The sequence below is a fragment of the Ochotona curzoniae genome, unplaced genomic scaffold, assembly GCF_017591425.1.
Source record: "Ochotona curzoniae isolate NIBS_2020 unplaced genomic scaffold, NIBS_Ocur_1.0 contig_1014, whole genome shotgun sequence".
Taxonomy (NCBI): domain Eukaryota; kingdom Metazoa; phylum Chordata; class Mammalia; order Lagomorpha; family Ochotonidae; genus Ochotona; species Ochotona curzoniae.
The window spans coordinates 45888230-45910642 of NW_024464920.1; the positions used below are offsets into that span (position 1 = coordinate 45888230).

At 53.4% G+C, this 22413-nt stretch overlaps 1 protein-coding gene across 1 annotated transcript in view; it reads right to left on the reverse strand.

Annotated features, from left to right (window-relative positions):
* Positions 1-1005: 1005 nt before the first annotated feature.
* CACNG2 (calcium voltage-gated channel auxiliary subunit gamma 2) overlaps positions 1006-22413 on the reverse strand; it is an 88629-nt gene continuing 67221 nt past the window's right edge. The window contains exons 2-4 of the mRNA XM_040991031.1: positions 7984-8067; positions 2567-2707; positions 1006-1837 (exon numbers count right to left, since the gene is read on the reverse strand). Of these exons, the coding sequence (XP_040846965.1) occupies positions 1302-1837; positions 2567-2707; positions 7984-8067 (761 nt within the window). The 3' untranslated portion in view covers positions 1006-1301. The remainder of the gene's footprint in view (positions 1838-2566; positions 2708-7983; positions 8068-22413) is intronic.

A 22413-nucleotide genomic window follows, 5' to 3' on the forward strand; every position in this document is an offset into this window, starting at 1 on the left:
TCTTTACAAGTTCCCTGCTAAATTTTTTAAGTCCCCCATCCCACCCCACCCTACCCTTTTTTTTTTGATTTCACAGTTTAAAGCTGGAAAAGAATTAAAAGAAAAATACTATCTGATTTTCTTGCAAGTAAATCCACTTATTATATATTTACATTTATGTATAGTCTGTGGTTTTTTTATTAAAAAAAAATCACCACTTGTTTTTCCTTTTTTTTCTTTTGTAAAAAGAAAACCTTTTTGCAGTGTCATTGTTGGACCCGCCCAGGGCCCCTAGGGGGCGGCAGCGAGTCCCAGGACCCTCCCCAGAAAGGGTCCTGGAGCCCCTTCCCAGGGGACAGGGCGGGTCTATGAGTGGGGATGGGGGAGTCCACCATCACCCCAGGGTCACCAGGTGGCCCTGTGGTGAGGGGGGAGGAGAGAGAGTTGCTTTGTAACCCCCTGGAGGGCGGATGTCCCCGAAGGCCCCAAGGATAGGGACTTGGTGGACAGTGGCCCCAAGAGGCTTACCCTGAGGATTCCGGGGGTGTCTGGCCTCCCAGGAAGTCCCCAGCAGCCACCCCCCCTCTCCTTCCCTTCCCTCAAGGCCTAGAAAGTCATCACAGTGGCTTAAGGACCATTCAGGACTGGGCACCTGGGGCTGGGCACACCGCAAGGGCTTCCCCCTCCAGGCACCTGAGGGACAGACAGGAGAGACCCAAGACTCAGTCACCTGGAGGCCTGCACTCCAGGCCCCTTGAGCTTTCCCAGCATTCCTGGGGCACCCAGCCTTTGTTGGGGGGCAGGGAGGTCAGGCTCCAGGGACCTGGCAGTGACCCCCTGAGGCTCCACCCCGCACTGGGGGTTAAAGGGAACAAGAAAGAAATCTCTCCCGCATTGAAAAATAAAAATAACCAAAAACTCAAGAAAGCAAAGGAAGCCAAGGCTGACCACCGGGAGAACAGCCCCTCGCCCTGTGGCTGTTCCCTTTATTGTTCCAGTTTAATGGTTTTCTTTTTTTTTTTTTTCTTAAATGTTAAAATAATGGTACATGGGAAATCATGCATTTTCTTTTAGATTTATTTTCTAGTTTAAATTTTTTATTATCTCTCTCACTTTTTTTTTTAAAGTTTTTCTTCTCTCTATTCCTCCACATTTCCTGTTAGTTTACTTGTTGATTCCTCTTAGCTTTTGTTCTTTTTTTTTTTTAATTTACGTGTTATGTTTTTCTCTTTTTTTGTGTGTGTCTGTGTTTTTGTTGTTGTTGTTTTTTGCTTTGGGAAGGGCTCCCCGCCCCCCAGCCCGCCAGTGCTTCCCCGGGGTCTTTACACGGGGGTGGTCCGGCGGTTGGCTGTGTTGGAGTGAAGCGAGTCTTTGTTCTCCTTCTGAATACAGTTGTGGACCTGGAGGAAGCTGTTGTCCCTGTCGGAGTTGTAGGTGGCGGTGGGCGTGGTGGCGGCCTTCAGGGGGTCCCTGCTGAGGGTGTACATGGAAATCTCCGTGGACGGTAGGGTGTTGAAGCCCTTGATGCCCACGGGCGAGGCGTCCCTGGAGTGGGAGGGCTCGGTGGAGCGCGAGCTGGAGCGGCTGCGGCGCTGGTAGCGGTAGCGGTAGCTGGGGATGCGGGTGATGGCCGAGGCCTGGAGGTAGTCCGTGGCGCGGGCTGTGGCCCGCAGCTGTTTGTGCCGGTCGATAAACATGTGCACGGCCAGCACCCCGACCATCTCGGCGATGATGAAGGACAGGGCCCCGAAGTAGAAGGACCAGCCGTACGAGTAGCTGTTCTTCTTGGAGTCGCTCTTGGAGGGGTCCCCGGCGTTGGCGGATATGTACACGATGATGCCGATGATGTTGCTCAGCCCTGGGGGGGGGGGAGGGCAGGTAGGAAGGCAGTGAGGCCCTGGCAGGGCGAGGACGCTGCCGCTCCTGCCGCTCCACCCTCCGAGGGGCCCAGAGAAGATGTTTGCTGTGGTCTTCCAACCACTCAGGGCTTGGCCCATGGGGGAGACAGAAGCAGAGAGGGGCTGAACCAGCGGCTCAAGCCAGGATCTCAGGTGTGTGTCTGAACCTAAAGCCTTGGGTAAGCTGGCCTGGGGAGTTCTGGGATCTAGGAAAGCCGGGGTGGGATTGAGGGTGGAATGGGGGGATGACAGGCCTGGTACTTGGTCCTTGGGGCCTGTGCTTCTTGATGATGGGTGTGGCCAGGGCTCCTTTCATGCCAGTCTCCTGGGTGCCCACGGAGCCTCTAGGGCCAGAGTGACTCAGGATAGTGACCTGGCCTGCTTGCTCCCATAAGGACACGTTTGGGAGGGCATGGTGGAGCTGGGCACAGGGCAGGGGCTGCAGGAAGAGGGAGAGGAGGGACAGCTTGGCTGACCCCTCTTTCCTTCTCACCTTTTTTTTCTGGCACCAGGAAGGGGTGACAGCAGGTAACCACATGCCTTGTCATCTGTGAGTTTTCGGGGGCTCTTTCCCAAGGGCGGCAGGAAGGTGGAAGGAGGGCCAGGGCAGAGGTCTCGGGTCACCATGGCAGTGCTGGGGATGGGCACTGCGGCCCCCCCACCCCGCCAGACACCCCGGAGATGGCTACCTGCGGACACGAAGAAGATGCCGGCACTCAGGATGATGTTGTGTCGCGTCTTGTAGAACTCACTGGCCGCCACGCACAGGCCGCCCATGAAGAGCAGGATCACGCTCAGTATCGGGAAGATGCTTGAGGCCCGCACCGCCCCTGTGGACACAATGGGAGGGTCAGGCACTGCCCCAGAGCAGCCACGGAGCAGGGGAGGAAGCCAGCCACTCCTCACCGGCACTAGGGATCAGCCATCCCCGGCCTTGGCTAACTTCCCAACACTGGAATGCCTTTCCTGCTGTCACTCAGCAAGCTCCTATCCATCTGTCAGAACCCCAACACAAAGTCCCCTTCTCCATGAAGCCTCCCCTGACTGCCTTCGGTGAGCATAGTAGCGCCCTCCGCAGGACTTTGTGGGGGCACTGTGGAGAGACAACTGCGCTAGAGTGGTTAGGTTGACCGCGTGGACTTGGATTAGAATCTGCGAGCTGGGTGTTTGGGACCATTGGCCTTGGTTTTCTCTTCTGTAAAATGGAGTTGGTAAAAGAGTCTGCTTCCTGGGGCTGCAGCCAGGGTTAAGTGAGCTGACGCAGGTGAGACTTATCAGGGTAAGTCAGTGGGCACACTGGAGAAGAATGTTGTAATAAATATTTGCTCCTACCCTGAGCCACGAGGCCAGGACATGGGCTGTCTTTTTGCTAAGTTTCTCCTCTTTCCCATCCCCAGTACCTTGTTCATGGCCAAGGACATCACAGGCCCTCAGTCCAAGCTTGTCTGATGGATATGTAGCATGTGTGACGAGAGAGCAAAAACAGCACACAGGAGACAAAACCTCCCCGGGGCAAGGTGAGAAGGAACAGCTGACCGGCAGGACGGGAGACGAGAAGGCCGTTTTATGGGCAGAGGGTGCAGACGTGGCTGGGGCAGGTGGGCAGTGGGGCTGTATCTGAGTGAGGCTGCTAAGGAAGTGTCTGTGCGAAGTGAAGTGTGTCTCTGTGCAAATTCAGGTACCAGGGGACCTGAGGGTCCTGGCGGTGCCACAGGCAGGGCATGGGCCCTGCATTCTCTGGCACCTGTTTTGGCTGCAGAAGGGACTTCCAAAGAGCTGGCCTTGGGGCCAAGGACTACCTGGGAAGGTGCATGTGGGGTGCACAGGTGCCAGGAGCTCAGCCTTTCCCAGTGCTTGTCCCTGCCACCCATGGGTGTGGCCCAGCAGATGGGTGAGATGGGACGAGCTGGACGGCTTTTCCCTGGATGACTGGCTATGGCTCTGTGTCTGCCCCTCCATAGACCTGCTGTGGAGGTGTTGGGCGTCCCCTGGGGGCGGGACCTGAGGGACAGGCCTCTGTGTCTAGGCAGGCAGCACAGGGCAGAACCCAGCTGTCGGTGTGGAAGCAACGGGCCGGAGCCAAGGGCACAGACAGCCGGGACAGCAGGTATTCTTAGTACCTTCTCCCTCCGGGGGAGGATGGGCTGTTCTGCCACTGCAAAGCATTTCTAAGTGCACTGAGTGGCCAGCTCACACACACACACACACACACACACACACATGCGCACATGCACAATTAAATGCTTCGGTGATCCTCGTCTTTGTCACATAGGGCCGGGGAGAGTTTGCTGAAGGTAGCCTGAAAGAGAATCTTTGCTAAGCCCCCCACTCTCAGCTCTTGAGTGGACCCTGAAACAGAATTTTACGTAACAGCGTCATAACAGTGCCACAGGCTGTGTGATTTGCTGCAATTTAGAGATGAGAAAACAGATTCAGAGAGCTGAGATCACGGTCCCAAAGCCACCCAGCTGGTAAGGATCAGAATCAGATGAGCACTTGTACTTCCCCTTTGGGAAGGGGGCTTCAGGGGGCCTGGCTGTGCTCCTCACTGGCTGTGTGGCTAAGGCAGGTCCCTGACCCTCTCTGGTTTTCCTTGGTGTGAGATGGGGTGTGGATTGCCAGATGATTTCTGGAAGCCATATGGAGAAGGTCTCCAGCCGGCTGGAGGGGGAATGCCAGCAAGCAAGGAAGCGGGTGCCGTGGCTCCTGGGGGGCAACAGCAGCTGGTCCGATGGGCCAGGTGGAGGGAGGGCCCAAGACTTCCCTTCCCAGCAAGGAGCAGACCCCGACTGCACTTTCAGAGCAAGCAACCTTGGAGCAGCTTGAGGCTGGGTGTCTGCCACCAGCTTCTCCTGCTGGGAGGCCTGGATGCCGGCCGTGCAGCAGCCATGGAGGAAGCTGGGATGCCAGCTGTGCACACACATGATGCACCTGTGTGCATCTACACCCATGCATATGTTTCTGTGTGGGTTCACGTGTGGACACTGGCTGACATACATACAAGGTCACCCCCAGTCGCTTCCATCTCCATCCTTTACCTGCTCCTTGGTAAGAGGGAATAGACACATCTGTCAGGCCTTGGTCCGGTCCCCAGTGGGAAGAGGGGTCAGTACTGCACTGGCCACACCCCCAAGGGATCCAGAGGCTGTGTTGGCTGTCCTCAGGGGGCCTCTGGACTCCAGTTCAAGAGAGGCTGTGGGGAGTGAGTGCTCACTCCCTCATTTACTCAGTCATACATTCGTTCATTCACTCATTCACCCACTCATTAATTCACTCAGTCATGCATTCACTCATTCATTCATTTAATCATTCAGTTACTAATTCATTTATTTATTCATTCAGTCACTAATTCATTCACTGATTCATTCATTCATTCAATCACTCATTTACTCACTCACTGGTCAGATGTTATAGAGTGGCCCCGTCAACTTCTGGCTTGGGAAAATAAACCCTGGACGCCCGACCAGAGTGCCCTTCTGGAGTCCTCTCTTCTCCTTCTTGGTTCTACATGCTGGGTTGAGCTGTGACGCCCGGTGGACAGGTGTCACCCTTCACTGACCATGCCTCCCCTCCTGGGGCCTCCTCGCCTAAACCTCGGTGTCCAAAACTTGGTGTCTGGGCCTCTCCTAGGTGGGTGCACAGAGCCCCATGACTGGAAATACCTGTCTTCCTTCTGCTCACACCTCTGTTGAGCACCCTAGTCCCCAGGGCTGCTACTGGGTCCTGCCCCACAGCCTTGCCCAGTCCCTGGCCAGCACCTGGGCTCCCTTGAGGCCCCAGGTCCCATCCCATACTGACACCATAATCCACCCAGTACTGACGGTGGTGGTTAGCCCTGGGTGTGTGCTTGTTCAGTCTCTTGTAAGTGGATCCCTTGAGTCTGAGAATCAGTTCTGGTGCCACCTTCCCTAGGAGCCCTTCTGGAATGATTTCTGTCATTCTGGCTCAGGGGGCAAGCAGTCCCCTGAGTGTGGACCCCCATGCCTCCTTCTAAATCTATGAAATATCAGGTTCCCGGTTTTGTCTCTACATGCTAGCCCTCAGGCACAGAGCCTGCTTCTGTCTCTCTCGTAGCCTCTCACGTAGCTGGTGAACTTCGCAAATAAAGTAGGCTTGACATACCCTAACCATTGGTGGAGGCTCTGCCCACCTCAGTGAAGCCCCACCAACCTATGGGAGAAGCCCCGCCCCCACCCTGTTTCTCCGCAAGCTTGCCTGGCCCATACTGTCTTCCATGGCCCTTGATCATGACTCACTAACCACCTGCAGAGAGGACAACGCACTTGATGGGGCACTAGTTCCCTGCCAGGTCCTGAGCTTGGTGCCTGTGGTGTCCACACAAGTGGGCAAAGCGTCAGGGTCTAGTGAGAATGCCAGTGTGTACTGACAAGATGACAGTTAAGGGTGGTGAAGGCTGGGAAGTGGCGGAGGCCCCCAAGGCAGCTACCAACCCAGATAAAGGAGGGTAGGGTAGGGAGCAGGGCTCAGAGATCCTTCTAGAAAGAAAGACAACTCCTGTCTTCTGGTTTCTCTCACCAGTCAGGACAGAGCTTCCTAGAGAAGGAGAGGAATGCATGTCTTCCAGGCCCAGAGCACGGGCGCTGCTGTCATTCAGGCTTGGCTTGACCCACAGCTGGCTCAGCATACGGCCAAGTGCAGACCGCAGTTGCCATCTGAGGACAGTCTAGCTGCCCTGGAGCCACCACATTCCCCTGCGTCCCTGTGGCCCGTGGCTGTGTTCATGCAGGGATGAGTAGGGGGAGATAGATCACAAAGTCTCAGGGTCTAGTTCTGTCCAGAAGAACTAAATGAATCCCAGGATTAAGTTGACTTGAATCCGGCCCTCTGATCCCTGCTGCAGCCCTTGAGTCCAGCCAGTTCTCTATAACCCACTCAACCACCAGCTTCTCCTTGGGGATCAGGGACCGTGCTGTGTCCTACCTTGGTAACCTCTGACACTGGCACAGGGCAAACATATGGCCAAACATTTGGCCAGTACCCATCCCACGGCTCCTGCACTGCCAGGCATCTGCAGCCGTACGATCAGGCTTGGTAAGAGCCCTTACAGGAATCGACACCCTGCCTTTAAGAGCTATGTTCCCAGGGCTTTCCTAAAAAAAAAAAAAAAATACTAAGTCTACAAATCACCTCCTGATTCCTTCTCTGCCTTCCTAGTTGCCTGGCCACCCTTGTTCACCTTGCGTGGGCCTTTCTGTGGCTGAGCCTCTGAAAGCTGGCTGAGATGGCCTGAGCTGCATTACAAAGCGGCTGGTAGATTGTTCATCTCTCTTCCCCTCCCCAACCTTGCTACGTGGAAAGGGGAGGACAGACAGAGGGGGCAGGAGAGATGGGGCAGGGGCAGCGGTGCTGCGGGGAGGAGAGCCAAGCTGGGCTGCAGAGCCAGCTGCAGCTGCTGCGGGCTCAGCGCTCAGCGGGCCCTGGACCTTGAATGCTTAAGGGCTCTCTTGGCCCCTCTCTGGGAAATCCCTTCCTCTGGGAGCAGGTAACTATGTTAGTTTTTGCCGTCGCTTGAGAAATTTCCCTGGGGCCTAAAAATGCTCCCACTTGACAGGCAGGCGGCTCAGGCAGATTTAAGATGGCAGTGGTGGCCCCTGGGGTTAGCTTCCCCTGGACTAGTTTCCCCCCAGCTCCACTCCCGCCCAGCAGAAGATCCTCCTCCGCAGTGTCTCATGGCCTTGTTGATCTGCGTGTTACTCAAGAAATATTGATAAGGTGCCGAGGTGGCTGCTGATGGTGGGAACAGTGGTCTATGAGATAGGGAAGGTCCCTGCTGGTCATCTACAAAGCATGATTTTGTGTTGTGCAATGGAAACCTGTTTAGCAGGTGGGGAGGGCTTCCTGGAGGAGGTGATATTTCAGTTAAGATGAATGACAGTTTGTCAGGCAAGGAGAGGGAGGGAAGAGTGCTTCAGGCTGTGGGTGAGGGTAGGGGTGGGCACAGCCTGCAGAAAAATCCCAGCATGCTCCCATGGAGACATGTTGCTGCCTTCTGCTGTGACAGTGCCCTCTGGGTCAGCCTGGTCCTTGGCTCTCGGAAGGGTGGAAGGCAGGAGAGGGGTTAGATGAAAACCTGTGGCACACTCACGGAGGAAATATTCTGCCGTGTCAGCTTCGTAATCCGCATCCTCAGGGAAGTGGTCGATTTGCTTGCATAGGCCTTTGAAGTTCCCTGCAAGGCAAGGGTAGAGGGGGCGCATGAGACCTCAGTGCACCTGCTTCTCCCTGCTTCTTGGTGCTCTTTGGACTTCTGCCTGGTGGGGGGGACCTCCCCCTGCCAATTTCCCAGCACCGCAGAGAGGTTCCGGTAAACCCTGCCTCCCTCCCCTCCCTTGCCTGGCCCGGTCTGGAGCTTGGCTATGGTGGCTGCTGGGGTTTGCTTCTGGGTTGGGGACGACATCGTTAAGGGTGCTGCACCATGAACATCTGCCTGCCTGGGTGTCTGGCTTGCCTAGGAGTCATGGTGCATTTTGAAGGTGAGAAAACAGCCGTGGCTTATCCTTGGAGGCAGAGCCAGGACTGTTGCCGGGAACCCCTTCCATGCCTGCCACCTGGGCCTGCATGCTTTCCATGTGCGGCTGCTGCAAGTGTGCACCGCTGAGCCCTGGACAGCTCTGGATTGGATTATTCTGAAGGCAAGAGATGGGCATGGGGCCCTGGGGCCGATCCTGGAGCCAAATTCTGGCTTTGTTAGGTCTGATCACAGGCTTGTAGGAGGTATCCTATCACCTCCACTGAATGGATGACTAAACTGAGGCTCGCAGAGACCAAATGATCTGAATAAGGGTTCATGGTAGGAAATTGATGGCATCAGGGTCTAGACTGAAGCCACTCTGAACATTTCCTGGTGATGGATGAGCAGCCCCGCCTTACCACCCGACTACATCAGGCACAGTGCTCCGCTCTGAGCAAATGCATGGACCATCGAGCGCAGCCTTCCTGGAAACCAACCTGTCCACTGTCATAGTCCCCGGCCCCAGCTGCAGGCACAAATGGCGCCTGTGGTTTAGAAAAGTCATCAAACCTGGGGGCAATGACAGAGGGCAGGAGGGACACGGGCCCTGCCTTGCTGCAGCCTGGGTTCCGCTCAGCTTCCCTGAGCTGGTAGCTTCATCTGCTGAAAGTGGAGAGAATAAGAATTCTTCCCACAAGGATTGTCGGGGAAATGCACCGAGTTAACACAGTGTGAGGGCTGCTGCCTGATGCTCTGAACTGGTCCTTGGGGGTCATGACGTGGAGGAAGCATGAACTTGGACGTGTTCAACTCCCAACACTGGCATTCTTTTTTTAAAGATTTATTATTTTTATTACAAAGTCAAAGATACAGAGAGGGTGAGAGAGAGGAAGATCTTCCATCTGCTGATTCACTCCTCAAGTGGCCACAATGGCTGGAGCTGTGCCAGTCCAAAGCCAGGAGCCCAGAGCCTTTTCCAGGTCTCCCACGCCCCTACAGGATTCTAAGGCTTTAGGCTATCCTTGACTGCTTTCCCAGGCTACAAGCAGGGAGCTGGATGGGAAGCAAGGCTACCAGGATTAGAACTGGTGCCCATAAAGGATCGTGGCATGTTCAAGGCAAGGACTTTAGCCACTAGGCTACCACGACACTGGCATTCTTTGCACCTCATTGCTACAGGCTTCTGTCCCTGCTGTGATGTATCTGTCCACACGGTACTGAGAGTCTGCTTCTCACGATGGAGCAGTAGGTTTGGCGATGGATGATGGATACTTTGAAGGCATCTCAAGGCGTTCTTAAATGGATCAATTAGCTTGTCAATATGCATATGACCTACCATGTACAGTTCATGGGAAAACAGAATGAAGAAGTATATTTTGGTTCAAAAAAAACGTTAAAATCCACACATTTTTTCTTTTTCATGATGTGCATTTCCTGTGAACTTTTGGAAGGTATTGGGTACAAATGTATACATGTAGGGCTGTCCAGTTGCTCTGATGAGGCCACCTGTGGTGGTGAAGCCCTGGTCCCCATTCACACATTCACCAACTTTCTTGATTTTGTGAGAAAAACAATTCCCAGAGTACCTTGGGCCCTCCAGTTGTGCAGGGGAGCCTTGGAGGGTCTCTTAACCTGGACACACTGGGGATGGTCCCTACTGTGCTGTTTGAACTCTCCCTCTGCTGGCCCCTGTGCCCTGTTCTCTCCCCATTCTCTCCTGCTACCCACCCCCTGCAGCCGGGAAGACAGCTCCCCCCATGCCCGCCTGTGTCTGGGGACATTCCCAGGTGCCCTGTTCCCCTCCTGGTGAGTGACTCACTCTGCCCATCCTGCCACACATCATGCTCTGCACTCATACCAGCTGCTAAGAGCGGAAGAAACCCTCCCTATTGTTCTCATCACAAATCGGCATCTTTGAAAAACACTTTCACTTCCTTCCAGTCCAATCTGACAAGTGTTTTGTCAGCACTTGCTCTCAGGACTGGGCCTTGGGCAGATGCTCACGTGGTGATGCCTCAGGGACCCCACATGAATCGAAGTACTTGCGGCACCTGTAGTTCCCAGCATAGGGCGTGGTTCAGAAGGAGGCCTTGAGGGATGACAGGAGTGCGGTACTGTCTTTTGAGGCCCAGTCTGGGGCGCCAGCTGCCTGTTGATCATCTCCTGGGAGCTTTGGCCAAGGCACTGTTGGCTCAGCAGGTTACACTCTTCCTTAATCCTGATGACTTGGAGGCCCTGGATTCAGCAAATGCCTGCCCAAGGCTCCCGTAGGCCAGCCCAAGTCCAGGCAAGGTGGCCAATGGTGTCGCTCCATTGCGATGTCCTGCTTGGGTCAGTTGCTCAGTGTCTCTCTGTCTGCAGCAGTGCCCACACCCAAGCGACTGTCCCTGCTGTTCTAGATAACTGCGTGACTTCCCTAACTGCGTGACTTCCCCACCTGTCACCTTGCACCCACTCCCATCCTTCCCTACATGGTAATTGCACAGATCTAATCACGGCGCCTCCAGCTTAAAGCACTTTCCAGTGTGCTTTGGGGTGGGTATAGGCAGGGTGTGCCCTTTAGAGGGGTAGCAGGAAGAAATAGAGGTGTTTATGAAAACACATCCCAGGTTCCAAGCTGGGAAAAGGGGAAGTGAGAACCTGAGGGGATCCAAGAGGCATGACACACATTCACACATGTGTATGCTGGGAGTGTGTGAGCGTGCATGTGTGAGTGCATGCACAAGCATGTGGGGGCTTGTCTGTGCATTGGGAACCTTATGGGGGGGCTCCAAGAACTGTCAGAGCTGGGGCATCTTGGGGTGCACGGTGCTTGGAGAGGATGCAGAAGACAGTGTGGATGGGGCGTGGTTTTTGGTGACTCCAAGTTCAGGGGTTAAGACCCTGAACATGGGTATTTCATGCCAGGTGAAGGTGAGGTGATACCCAAAGAAAGTCACAGAAATGAACGAATGAGACAAAGAGACACACCACTCTGGTTTTCTCTAAATGTGTGTTACAACTTCCCATCCTCTTAAATGCCCAAATGTGAATGACTGACCTGGGATTCCAAGCAGCCCCCCATGGTCCATTGGCCAGTGTTCAGAAAAACTGGTACTATCTTTGGATAGAGAGGCTGTCACATGCCAAATCAGGACCGGATTTGTTTAGGGAACTACACGGTGACTCCTGCTGGAGAAGGTGTCACTTTTGCCCAGTCAGGAGGACTGTTACCCAAGGGGCCGACCCTTCCCTAGAGGCCAGGCCAGCATTGGGGAGGAGGGCAGAGACCTCAGCCATGAGGAAGGTCCTGTTGCTTTTGGCCTCTGCAGGGCCATATCTAACCTTGGGCAGAGTGAGAGGTGATGGAACCCCTAGCCTAGCCCCTCCTTTCTTTCTGCTCATCATAAGCCAGGAGCCACCTGTATCCCCAACCCTTCTCCTTGTACCTGGGATAGTGTTGCCGTGCTTAACCACTGCGAGGCAGCACCTGAACATGTTGGTTACATTCAAGAAGGTGAGAAGAAGGGGTCAAGGCAGGGGGGAGCTGCCTGCCTGGCTGTGTACTCCTTGGGGAGAGTCCCAACAGTAGCTCTGGGGTGGAGGCAACAGTGCGAGATGGTTCAATGGAGAGGGCTATTTTGAAATTCTTACACCTGAGAGGCAGGAGCATACTGCTAACTCTGGGTCACAAATTTAGCAGGGCCCAGGGCTAGGACCTGGGGAGTGGGAGATGGGGTGAGGATGAGAGTGGACCCAGGGCCCTCTGAGGCTGATGGTGACAGGTTAGGAAAGGCACGGGGTCTCCAGGGGCCCAGGAGGCAGGCTGACTGAGGGCGGCCGGTGCTGGGGCTCAGCAGGGCACCGGGATGCACTGGAGGTACCTGGTCACTGCTGGTGAACTTGGCTTTGAAGGCCAATGGGGGGCCATGGCCTTGCTGACAGCTGGCGGACAGTGCTGTGGTTCCGATGCCAGCTCAGAGCCCCATGGGGCAGTGCCTGCTCCAGGCTTAGACGGACATGGTGTCCGTCTCCGTCTCTGGTCGCCTCTCCTGTTGGTTGGCATTTTCTAGGGAAGGCTCTCTCCTGCGCTGTGGGACCTGAAGGTTGGTGGGGGGCAGGGAGGTGGTAAAAGTAACCCTCTTGTGCCCTCTGCCCTTCCAGGGGACACAGATGGAAGGAAGGAGATGTCCAGAGCGAAGTGTCTCCCTGGCTGTGCGAGATGGGGCTTTGACGCATGTGCGAGGAAGGGAGTGAACAGGGAAGCTTGTTTTGGCACACACATTCTCAGGAAGAGACTCCCCAGCAAGTACAAGGCAAGGGGTGGGCTTTTGCCCTCACTCAACCTCAGAGTGCCCAGTGTGATGCCCAGCACTGGCTCCTGATTTCAGCTTCCTGCCCATGAGCCCTGGGAAGCAGCTGGTGATGGCTTCAGTACTTGGGTCTCTGCCACCCCCAAGCAGACTTAGATGCAATCTCAGGCTCCTGGATTTGCCATCCCCCCAGCCCATCCCTGGCTGTTGCTGATATTTGGGGAGTGAATTAGAAGACATGAGTGCTCTTTCCCACATAGTTTCTCTGCCTCTTCAAATAAAGAAATAAAATATTTTAAACATTTTGTGAAAAGTGCCTGTCATGGAAAAAAAAATCTGAGCATAAATTTCATTTTTTTTTCCCACCAAAACAAACACAACTTGTGTTTCCATTTCCTCCACGCAAACGTTTGGAAGTGCCCTTGTATCACAGGAAGGTGCAAAGCCTTCTGGGAGCACAGGTCTCTTGCTGTGTGTCAGAACAACTATGCACCTGCTGAGGACACAGGAAGAACATTGTTTCTGTCCTCCTGGCTGTCTGTGGTGGGGATGGACACATGGCATGGCAGGTGTCCCTTGGGACAGAGGGGAGCAGAGTCTGCCTGGGCATGTGAGCATGTGGGTGTAGACGTGGTAGAGAAGGAGTCAACCAGGTGAAGCAGGGAGGGGGTGCATGCGCAGGCGTTCTGGGGCAGGCTGAGGACATGGTGTGGGTGAGAAACATTTTCTAGGAAGAGGGCTCAGCAAGCAATAGCAGCCTGGACGGGCTGGATACACAGGGTGTCAGAGGGGGGTCTCCCAGTGCAGAGTTGCGGGGCGAGGGTGGGGTGGTGGCAAGACTTGAGAAGCAGTGTGAGGGTGGCATGGGCCAGATGGAGCTGGCTTGCACCTGCTCAGGGCGGCCAAACGGGGGTCTCTGTTCCTGACTCATAATAGGAGTTTGAAATCATCCGGGGTGGAAGGGAGACTGATGGCTCTGAGGGCTGTGACCAGCATTACAAATAAGATCTCCACTGCCTGTCCGAGAGCCAGTTGTTACCTAGCGGCACAGCCCTGGATGGAGGGCGACCCCAATGGGTCTCTGTCCCAGTCAATGAGTGCTGTTGAGGATTTGCCAAAAGATGGATCCCAGGCAGAGGGCTGAGTGAGTCACGATGAGGGCACGGGCCAGACCCTGAAGATTCAGGCTGAATCCAGGAGGGGACATCTCTTTGTCATCCCCCCCCCCAACCCCTACAGCCTGAACTCCCCTCCCAAGGGCAGTGGTGCCCACCAGCCTCCAGGCCAAAGGGATTCAGGTCCAGGCAGAGCCAGCGAGCTGCCCGAAGGCTGCGCCTCCGGCAGCTCCCGCTCTGCCTCTAGGAATTGGCCCTGGAGGGCTGGGCGTCTGGCCTCGCAGGTGCTAAGTCGTTTCCGTGGAGATTTCCTCGGCTTTGTACAAAGGCACGCTAATATCTCCCCATGCCAACTGCTGCCTCATTGCCGCAGCTACAATCAGCTCCCGGCGTACCTGGTCATTAGGGGGCTGAGAGACGCGGTTTGATTTCCCACGTGGGCACGAGAAGCCGCAGGAGCAGCCGCGGAGCCAGGAGGGGGCGCGGCGGAGCAACGCGCCAGACCCGGAGAGGGGGCTGGCCAGGAATTTATTAGCGAAGCAAATGAAGGGCTGGGTGGCAGCTGCGTGGTCTGGGCTGTGAACCTTTCCCAGCAGGTTGCAGACTCCTCCGGATTCAGAGCCCTCCCCCGCGTCCTCAGCCTCCCCCCCATCCTCCCAGCTCCACCCAGTACCGCGTCGCCACCAGCTGCCTTGGATGGTTTGAATGATAGCCCATGCAGCAGCCGTGGGTGCAATCATTAACTCACTCATTCATTTCTTCCTTCATTTGTTTGTTTCCTGGACAGTTTTGAGTGCTTAAGTTGTGCCAGGTGCTGGGCAGGCCCTGGCACAGGGTTAAAATGGAACCAGAGATGGACATGACCCGCAGGAAGCCTTTCTTGATTGACCTCAGCTACAAAGAGTTTCTTCCTGCCTCAGGCTCCTCCCAAGCCAAGCTTCTCAGGGATGTAAGTATGACCAGGATCCTCCTCAGCCAGAGCCTGATTCTGTGGCCCAGGGAGCGGCCTGAGACCATGCGTGTCTCAAAGCTCCAGGGTGATGCCCAGGCTGCAGGTTCTTTGGGTCGATGACAAAGCTGTTGGGCACTTGGCCTGCACTCTGGCATTGTTGTTTAGGAACAAACAGCTGCAGGTCTACAAGTCCCTCGAGGGCACAATTAATTCTAGAAAGTTCGCTTGGCTGTCCTTGATTCTGCGATGTTCTCAGGCCCATGTCAGGGTGGGCCTGAGAATGACAGCTCAGCCACTGAAGTGGCCTCTGGACTGCCAGGCACCTGGGATGACTTTTAATGAAGGATGAGAGCAACCTGGCAGAAGCTTATGGAACAAACGAATGTAGCCATGAATGAGTCAGCGCGGGGTGCATTGCACACTTCCAGTCTCTTAAGCAGAGGGACATCAGGCCCACGTACTGGGATCTCTGGAGACATAGGACCCTCTGTGGCTGTCCTCTGAAAAGCCTATTTGACACCTCGTACTTAGTAATTGCGCTCTGAAATGTGTGGAGAATTCACTGCATAAATGCACAAGGAAATGTGAGAATGCTCACAACGGCGCTGCCTAGAGCCTGGAGCAGGGGACTGACAGTGTGGCATGGTGGCTTAGCTGCTGCCTGCAAGGCTGCCGTTCTAGCTGCACTCCTTCCAATCTAGCCCCCTGCTAAAACACCTGGGAAAGCCGCGGAGGAAAGAGCCAGGAACTTCATCCGGGTCTCCTGCATGGGTAGCAGGGGCGCAGGCACTTGGGCCATCCTCTGTTGCTTTTGCCAAGTTATTAGCAGGGAGCTGAGTTGGAAGTGGAACAGGTGGAACTCAAACCAGTACCCATGTGGGCTGCTGGCACTGCAGGTGGTAGTTTTACTTAATGTGCCATCACAAGTAAACCTTAAAACAAACAAACAAACAACCCTGGGAACAAACCTCATTTCTATTGTCACAAGACTGCTAGTATCTTGTATGTGAAAGCTTCAAACTTTTTTTTTGCAGTAGGATAAACCTATCCTTTAACTCCATTTAGACAACGCTTCACATAATGAGATACTGAATGTCAGAGAAAATGAGCTGATTGTGGCTCTCTGTGTCAACACAGAAGAATGTCACAAACACAACAATTTACAGGAACGCCCAGCTGTAGAAAGCACACGCGAACCACCAGGTTCTAGTCTGGCTAGAAACATAGGCTGTCCCCCCAGCCCTCTGCCTTCCAGCCCTCGTCCCCATGGATGCAAAAACAGGAGGATGCCCAACTCTCCTCACCTGCCAGCAGAGGTTGGGTTTGTGGCCAGAGAGGGCCAACTGTCCGTGTGAATGTGGGAAAACAGTGAGGTCAAACCAGGGAATAATGAAACAGCAACACTTAAGAGCATTTGCATGAATAGGAAGGAGGCAGGATGCTTCAAGGCACCTGGAATGCCCCATGCTTTCCCCTGGTGGAGAGGGAACATTTTATTACTCCTTGCACCTGCTTGTGACAGAGCCTGCTGGGTGTCTTGCCCTGTCCTGTTCTCTCCATCTTTCTGGGCATGTGGCTTCTCAGAATGGAGATTGTATTGTTGGGTTCCATTGCAGCTAGATACAGCCATGTGATTAAGTTCTGGCCAATGGGATGTAAGTGGAAGTGGGTGGGGGGAGCAGCTTGAGAGAAACGACCTTCAGAGCATGGACTGTGCCCTTCTTAGTCCTTTCCTGCTGCCCTTGTGGATGGTGGCATACCAGCTGCCACACTAGACCAAGAACAACCATGAGGATGGGGTATTGAGGGATGGCAGGACAAGAGCAGGTGTCTGGGCTCCAATGCCAGAAAGTTATCCTGGGCCTGGACAGCCTGTGCAGTGAGAGAAGGAAGCCATCATTTTTATCTTAGGAGAAAGAGCTTACAACCCAACTTAATCCTATTGAGCACAACTGTTTGAGTTAAAATAGTCTTTTAAAACCCTATTGTAAAATGAATTTGGTGGTGTGTATTTAAAGTATGCACTATGATGTTGTAATATATTTGATCAATGTCTACTATAGCTGTAATGTGTATATAAATGTTTTCACTGTGATGGCACTGAGTAACAATGGCACAGGGTTACTCATATCCCCTTCTTCCTCAGCGCGGCTGCAACTATAAGCTGCTAATTTAACACAACTTCTGAATGCATGCTGTATGACCCACCGTAGTCCCTGCAGGAGGCTGACAGTGAAGCAGCACTGTCACAGGCCAGCAACTCTGAGCTCACTGCAGGTGGCCCTGTGGTATGGCTGTGGAGGCCGAGTCCTATCTTCTGCCAACCGTATGCTGTGTGATCTTAGACAAGTTGTACATTGGTTCACCCGGTATTCCAGCAAGCCCCTGAATATTTTTAAAAGATTTTTAAATAGCCAAGCAGCTAAAGTCCTCACTTTCAGTGTCCTGGGATCCCATATGGGCGCCAGCTCTAACCCTGGTAGCCCCACTTCCCATCCAGCTCCCCTTTAAAAGATTTACTTATTTTTATTGCAAAGTCAGATATACAGAGAGGAGAGACAGAGAAAAAGATCTTTGTCCTCTGGTTCTCTTCCCAAGTGGCCTCAACAATCAGAGCTGAGCTGAGCTGATCCAAAGCCAGGAGTCAGGAGCTTCCTCCATGTCTCCCACACGGGTGCAGCGTCCCAAGGCCTTGGGCCATGCCCCACTATCCTCCCCAGACCAAAAACACGGAGCTGGGTGGGAAGTGAAGCAATCAGGATATGAACTGGCGCCCGCCCATATGGGATCCCAGTGGAGGCAAGGCAAGGACTTGAGCTACTAGGCTATTGTGCCCCTAATAGATGCCTTCATGGAGTCAGCTGCCACGGGAGAGGGGACGTCCCAGCCCCTCAATCTGTCTACAAAGGAGGCCCCTAGAGAGTGATCAATGCCTGTGACCCAGAGCGACCACCATGTGGGGAGTGACAGTGGACAAGCTGTCATGAACTGGGTACTGGGGGAATCCCTGTACATGGCTGGAGTGGGAGCCAATGTTATCTCTGCCTTATGGGGACATTGAGGACAGGGAGTAAGGGGAAACAGTGGAGGATTTGTCACCAGTGCCAGGGGTCCAAGCCTGTGGTGACCACTGTGCAGATCACAGGCAGACGGGGGCGTATGAGTGCATATGGCTCAACCTCCTGGAGGTGAGTTGTCAGGAAGGCTTCCGTAAAGAGGCTGGGTCTCAGATGCTTAGAGGCTAAGTAGGAATTGGCAGATGAAAGGGGGGTCAGAGGGTGCTAGGAGGAGGATGCTCAGACAGAGGGGACAGGAGGTCAAGGCCAAGGGCATGTATGTGTGTGCGCTGTATGCATGTTTGTAGGTACGTGTGTATGCTCAGCAATCGGGAGAGAAGGCAGCAGTGGTCATAGCATTCAGGTACTAAGAAGCCATCCAGTGTAGGAACCTAGGAACACCAGGGAGTCACCCTCAAGTTCTCAGTAGAAAGTCACTGGGACCAGATTTGTGCATCGGGGTGACAGCCCCACTGGCAGTGTGGGGAAGGAACTGGGAAGGCCTTTCCAGAAGCCATATGCCCAGATTGATCCTCTGTGGAGTGAGCAAATGCCAGCGGTCCTTTCTGCTTGACAAAATCTACCCAATTTTCTGAGCACAGAGTTCCCCAGCCCCCACCGGTTCATCCTCATTGCTATGGTGGCTCAGAGCCAGTCAAATCGGCCATGTGGCACTTACACTGCTTCGCCATGGTGTGGGGGATGGCTCAGGCCACCAAGAGCCCCAGGCCTGGTCAGCCCACCGCAGCACACCATTTCCCCCCCCCCCCGAGTCAGAGGCGCTGACATGGTCCTTTAGCACGTCCCTCGCCTGCTGCCTGGCACCAGCCATTTCTGGCCATGTTCAGGGCACATCCAAGGCATGTGTGGGAAGTACCTCCCTGGCTGCACCTAGAAGCCTGGTGCCAGCTCAAGAACCTGGTGAGTGTTGGGGTTGTCAGGGCTGTCTCTGATGGGCATGAGCTTCCTGTCAAGGGAGGGATTCATGAACGAGGTTTTGTTGGTGCTTAGGGATGCAGAAGAGGGACTGTCCGCAATACCTGGGATTCTGAGGTTCCTTCTGTCCCTTAGAAGCTGCCATTGGAAGGAGCCTTCCCAGACCTCACAGCCTGGACCCGCTCCTCCCTCCTCTCGTCTGTACAGCCACCATTCAGATCGCTCCCCAGGCAGCCTGTGCCAGCCCCTGTACTGCTGTCTTGCTTATTGCTTCAGACCTCGTGAGTTTCCATGTCAGTTCCCCAACAGAATCACATCGAGGACAGCAATGATCTTCTCAGTGTGGGTGGGAGACTTTTATTTATTAAAATCCCTATCTGTGCTGATACTCCATGTATCACTTCATCATCACCCCAGTGGATCCAGTAGGTCCTTTTAAGGGTTCCATTTTACAGGTGAGGCACTGGAGGCTCTTGGAAGTTGACACATATTAGTTGCAATTTTTGGTAGAAAATTTAGGACCCATGCTGCTAGAATACCTGGGCAGAGGTAGACCAGGTTGCTTCCCCTCTAGGAGCCTCAGTTTACTTACCTATTGCACAGTGTCTTGTGGAGGTTAAGGGACTCAACATACATGTAAAACTCCTGGAATAGAGCACTGGGTGAGCTCTCTGATGTTACTGTGATGGCAATAGTGGCCATCACAAGGATGGTGAGCCTTGTGAAATTTACAAAAGATGGACAGAAGGCAAGTCTGTGTTTCAATGGCCCCATATGGGTGATGCGGGGGGACAGAGGGGCTGTCCACCTGCAGAGCTTCTGGTCACTTCCATCCTGTTCTCCGGGAAAGGACATTCTGGCCCAGCAGCTACTTGGAGAAATAAAAATGTGGGTCTCTTGTGAGCCTCATTGGCAGCAATCAGTTCTCCCAGAACTTGACCTGCTTGGGAATGTGGAAAGTGAGGGGAAGCAAGTGCAAAGAGGCCGAATCTGGTTAACTAAATAAGAACACCCTGGCAGGCATCTTTGGGCCAGGTGCTGCTAGCATTTACTGTGGGTAAGGAGGAGGACACTGGAATTTTAATTCTGAAGCTATCACAGGGAGAGAGGGTAGAGTGGTGGGAGGGCAAAGAGAGAAATGGGCCCCTAGATAACTCTATCCTGCTCCCTTAAAAGTTAGGCTGTGCAGAGAGAGCAGCAGGCGAGACAGCCGAGCCACCTCTGCTTCTGCACACAGTCTCCAGTGGCCAGGAGTTCCTGAGGGAGGAGGAAAATTACCAAGAGGAGCTGATGAGACAGGGCGGTGAGGACAAAGGAGGCTGGCTGGTTGCACCAGTCCCTGCACATGTTGGGGAGGGCTGGCGAGGCTAGGGGAGGGGCACTGCCAAGGCCCCTGGCCCCTCCCCTCACAGGATGGGCTCTGGGAAGAGGCATGGCATCTGACTCCAGCCCGCAGTGACTGCTTCGGTGGCTTCTTGGGAAGCCAACAGTGTTTGTACACACACACACACACACACACACACACACACACACACACACATATTTGTCATTTAGAACAATGTGGTGTTGTGACATACTGGAATCTGGAGATAAATGTTTAATAAAAGGATTCAATTGGATACGATGTTGGAACTTAATTAGATCCACAATACACAGAGGGCTTTGCAAGCTCTTCCGTTAGGAGCTACTTAAGGGTCTTGTGTGTGCTGATCTACAGTGCCTAGAGGGATTGTGGGGGGATGGGGGTGGGGGGGTTGCTGCATGGCTCACCCCAGCCTCAAGGGCACCTGCTTTCTGGCAGTTTTGGAGCAGGGAATGAAGGGGGCTAGCTCAGAGTGTGCTTGGGAATCTAGCATTAGGCTGCAGTATATGACTGTAGCATGAAGCAAATGAACTTGACCTATTTGAGGCTCAAGGCCATGACCATGGATCAGGTGAGGGCTCCTCAGAAGCCAGACTTGGACAAAGGAACTGTCTTAAAGCCCAACTGGCTCTGGGTGCAGGGGCATTGAAGGTCAAGGCTGAGAGAAACTGGTAAACTACTGAATTTACAAGCTCAGCCAGGACCAGCATTACACAGGTACGCACCAATATGGCTACACAGATTGTCAAATAGGAGTTGATGTAATGCCTGCTGCTCCAGCCACTCCAGATATCCCACCCCAACTCTGCCCACCCTTTCAGGATTTCTGGAACCCCTCAGGCAGCTAAAGAGTTGGAGCACGTGGCTCAGCATGGCCCTAGGAAGCAGTTCCAGCACCCTGCCCAGTGCCCTATTGCTGGCCCAGCTCAGACATGCATATTCGCAGTGAAATACATGGACTACTGCCTCCATTCTGGCTCCTAAAACTGACAGCAGCAAAGTGGAGACCTGGAGGCATGAACTTTGCAGTTATATCACCCCCTCTGGATTCTGGAGTCTCGGCACTGCCTGCTATGAGTTGTGTTAATAATACTCTGAGTCTCCTCTGTAAGTGCCGTTGACAACGCCTACGGTAAAATGCTGGTTGTGAAGATTAAAGAACATAAATAACGTGGGTGGTTTGGGGTGTAATGGCTAGCACTTTAGATTCAGACTTCAGCAATCCAAGTTCAAGTATTGGCATGACATTTTCAGGTGCACAGAATACAGCGTTGAAGAGCACAGGACTGGGTACCATCTCAGCACTGCCACTTAACTAGGTATGACTCGGGCAAGAAATGTTACCCCTCAATGCCTTACTCTCTTAACAGAGAGTGTTGTGATGAGTTCTGATGGGTTGTTGGGAGGACAGATACGATCACCTTTGAAAGGGACTTAGAGGAATATTGGTGTAGTGTAGGAATTTTTAGAAATGGTAGCTATTATTGTATTACTATTATGTAAGTGCCTGGTATACAGTAGGCACTTAGTAAGTAATAACACTTGCAAATACATTGAGAATAGTGTTCTACTCTGCCTGGAGTAAGATCCCTCAGTCTCCTGGACCCCCTAGAACCCTGAGCCTGGCTAATATTTGTTATTGACCACTTCATGGCAATGTTTTTCTCTCCCAAGTGGCCAGCACCTGCCTGTTATGTGGCAGTGACCACAATGAGCATCCTACATGTGTCCTAAGAATGCCTCCCTAGGGCTCTTCTGTTCTCATGTCCCTAAACATACCCTCTCTGTCACCTTGAGAAACCTGTGACACAACTTAATAAATGGGGACTTTATGAATTTTAAATTAGTGAAAGAGTGGATGAAGGAAACCAGACTCAAGAAATCTCTGTTTTCAGCTCAAAGAGGACAGTCTTTCCCCAGGGGTTTGTGATAGGCTTCCAGCTCTGTCATTTCAATAGGAAGAGACACCTCTTTCCACTAAGACTTAAGTTCCTGAGGTATGTTTGGTTATGCTGATACCAGCCCTGGAGGTGGAGCCACAATACAAAGGAGTTCTGGTGCCAAATGAGCTTGGGAAATTCTGGGTCAAAAGGTTTCCTTACATTAAGGTTTTCTGAACCTTTACTCTGCAAATCGTCATTATTGAGCTCCAATATGGGAGATCATTACACTATCTTTGTGACATCCACTTCACTACAGATGCTCTGTGTGTTTGTGTGTGCATCTTTGATCTCTCTAGGGAAGTTTCAGGACATCTTTTGGCAAGCATGGTCCTAAATTAATCTTGAGTTTCATACCAGCCTTTCCATGTCAAGCCGAGGGTAGTGACTAGGCAGTGTGCAAAGCTTTC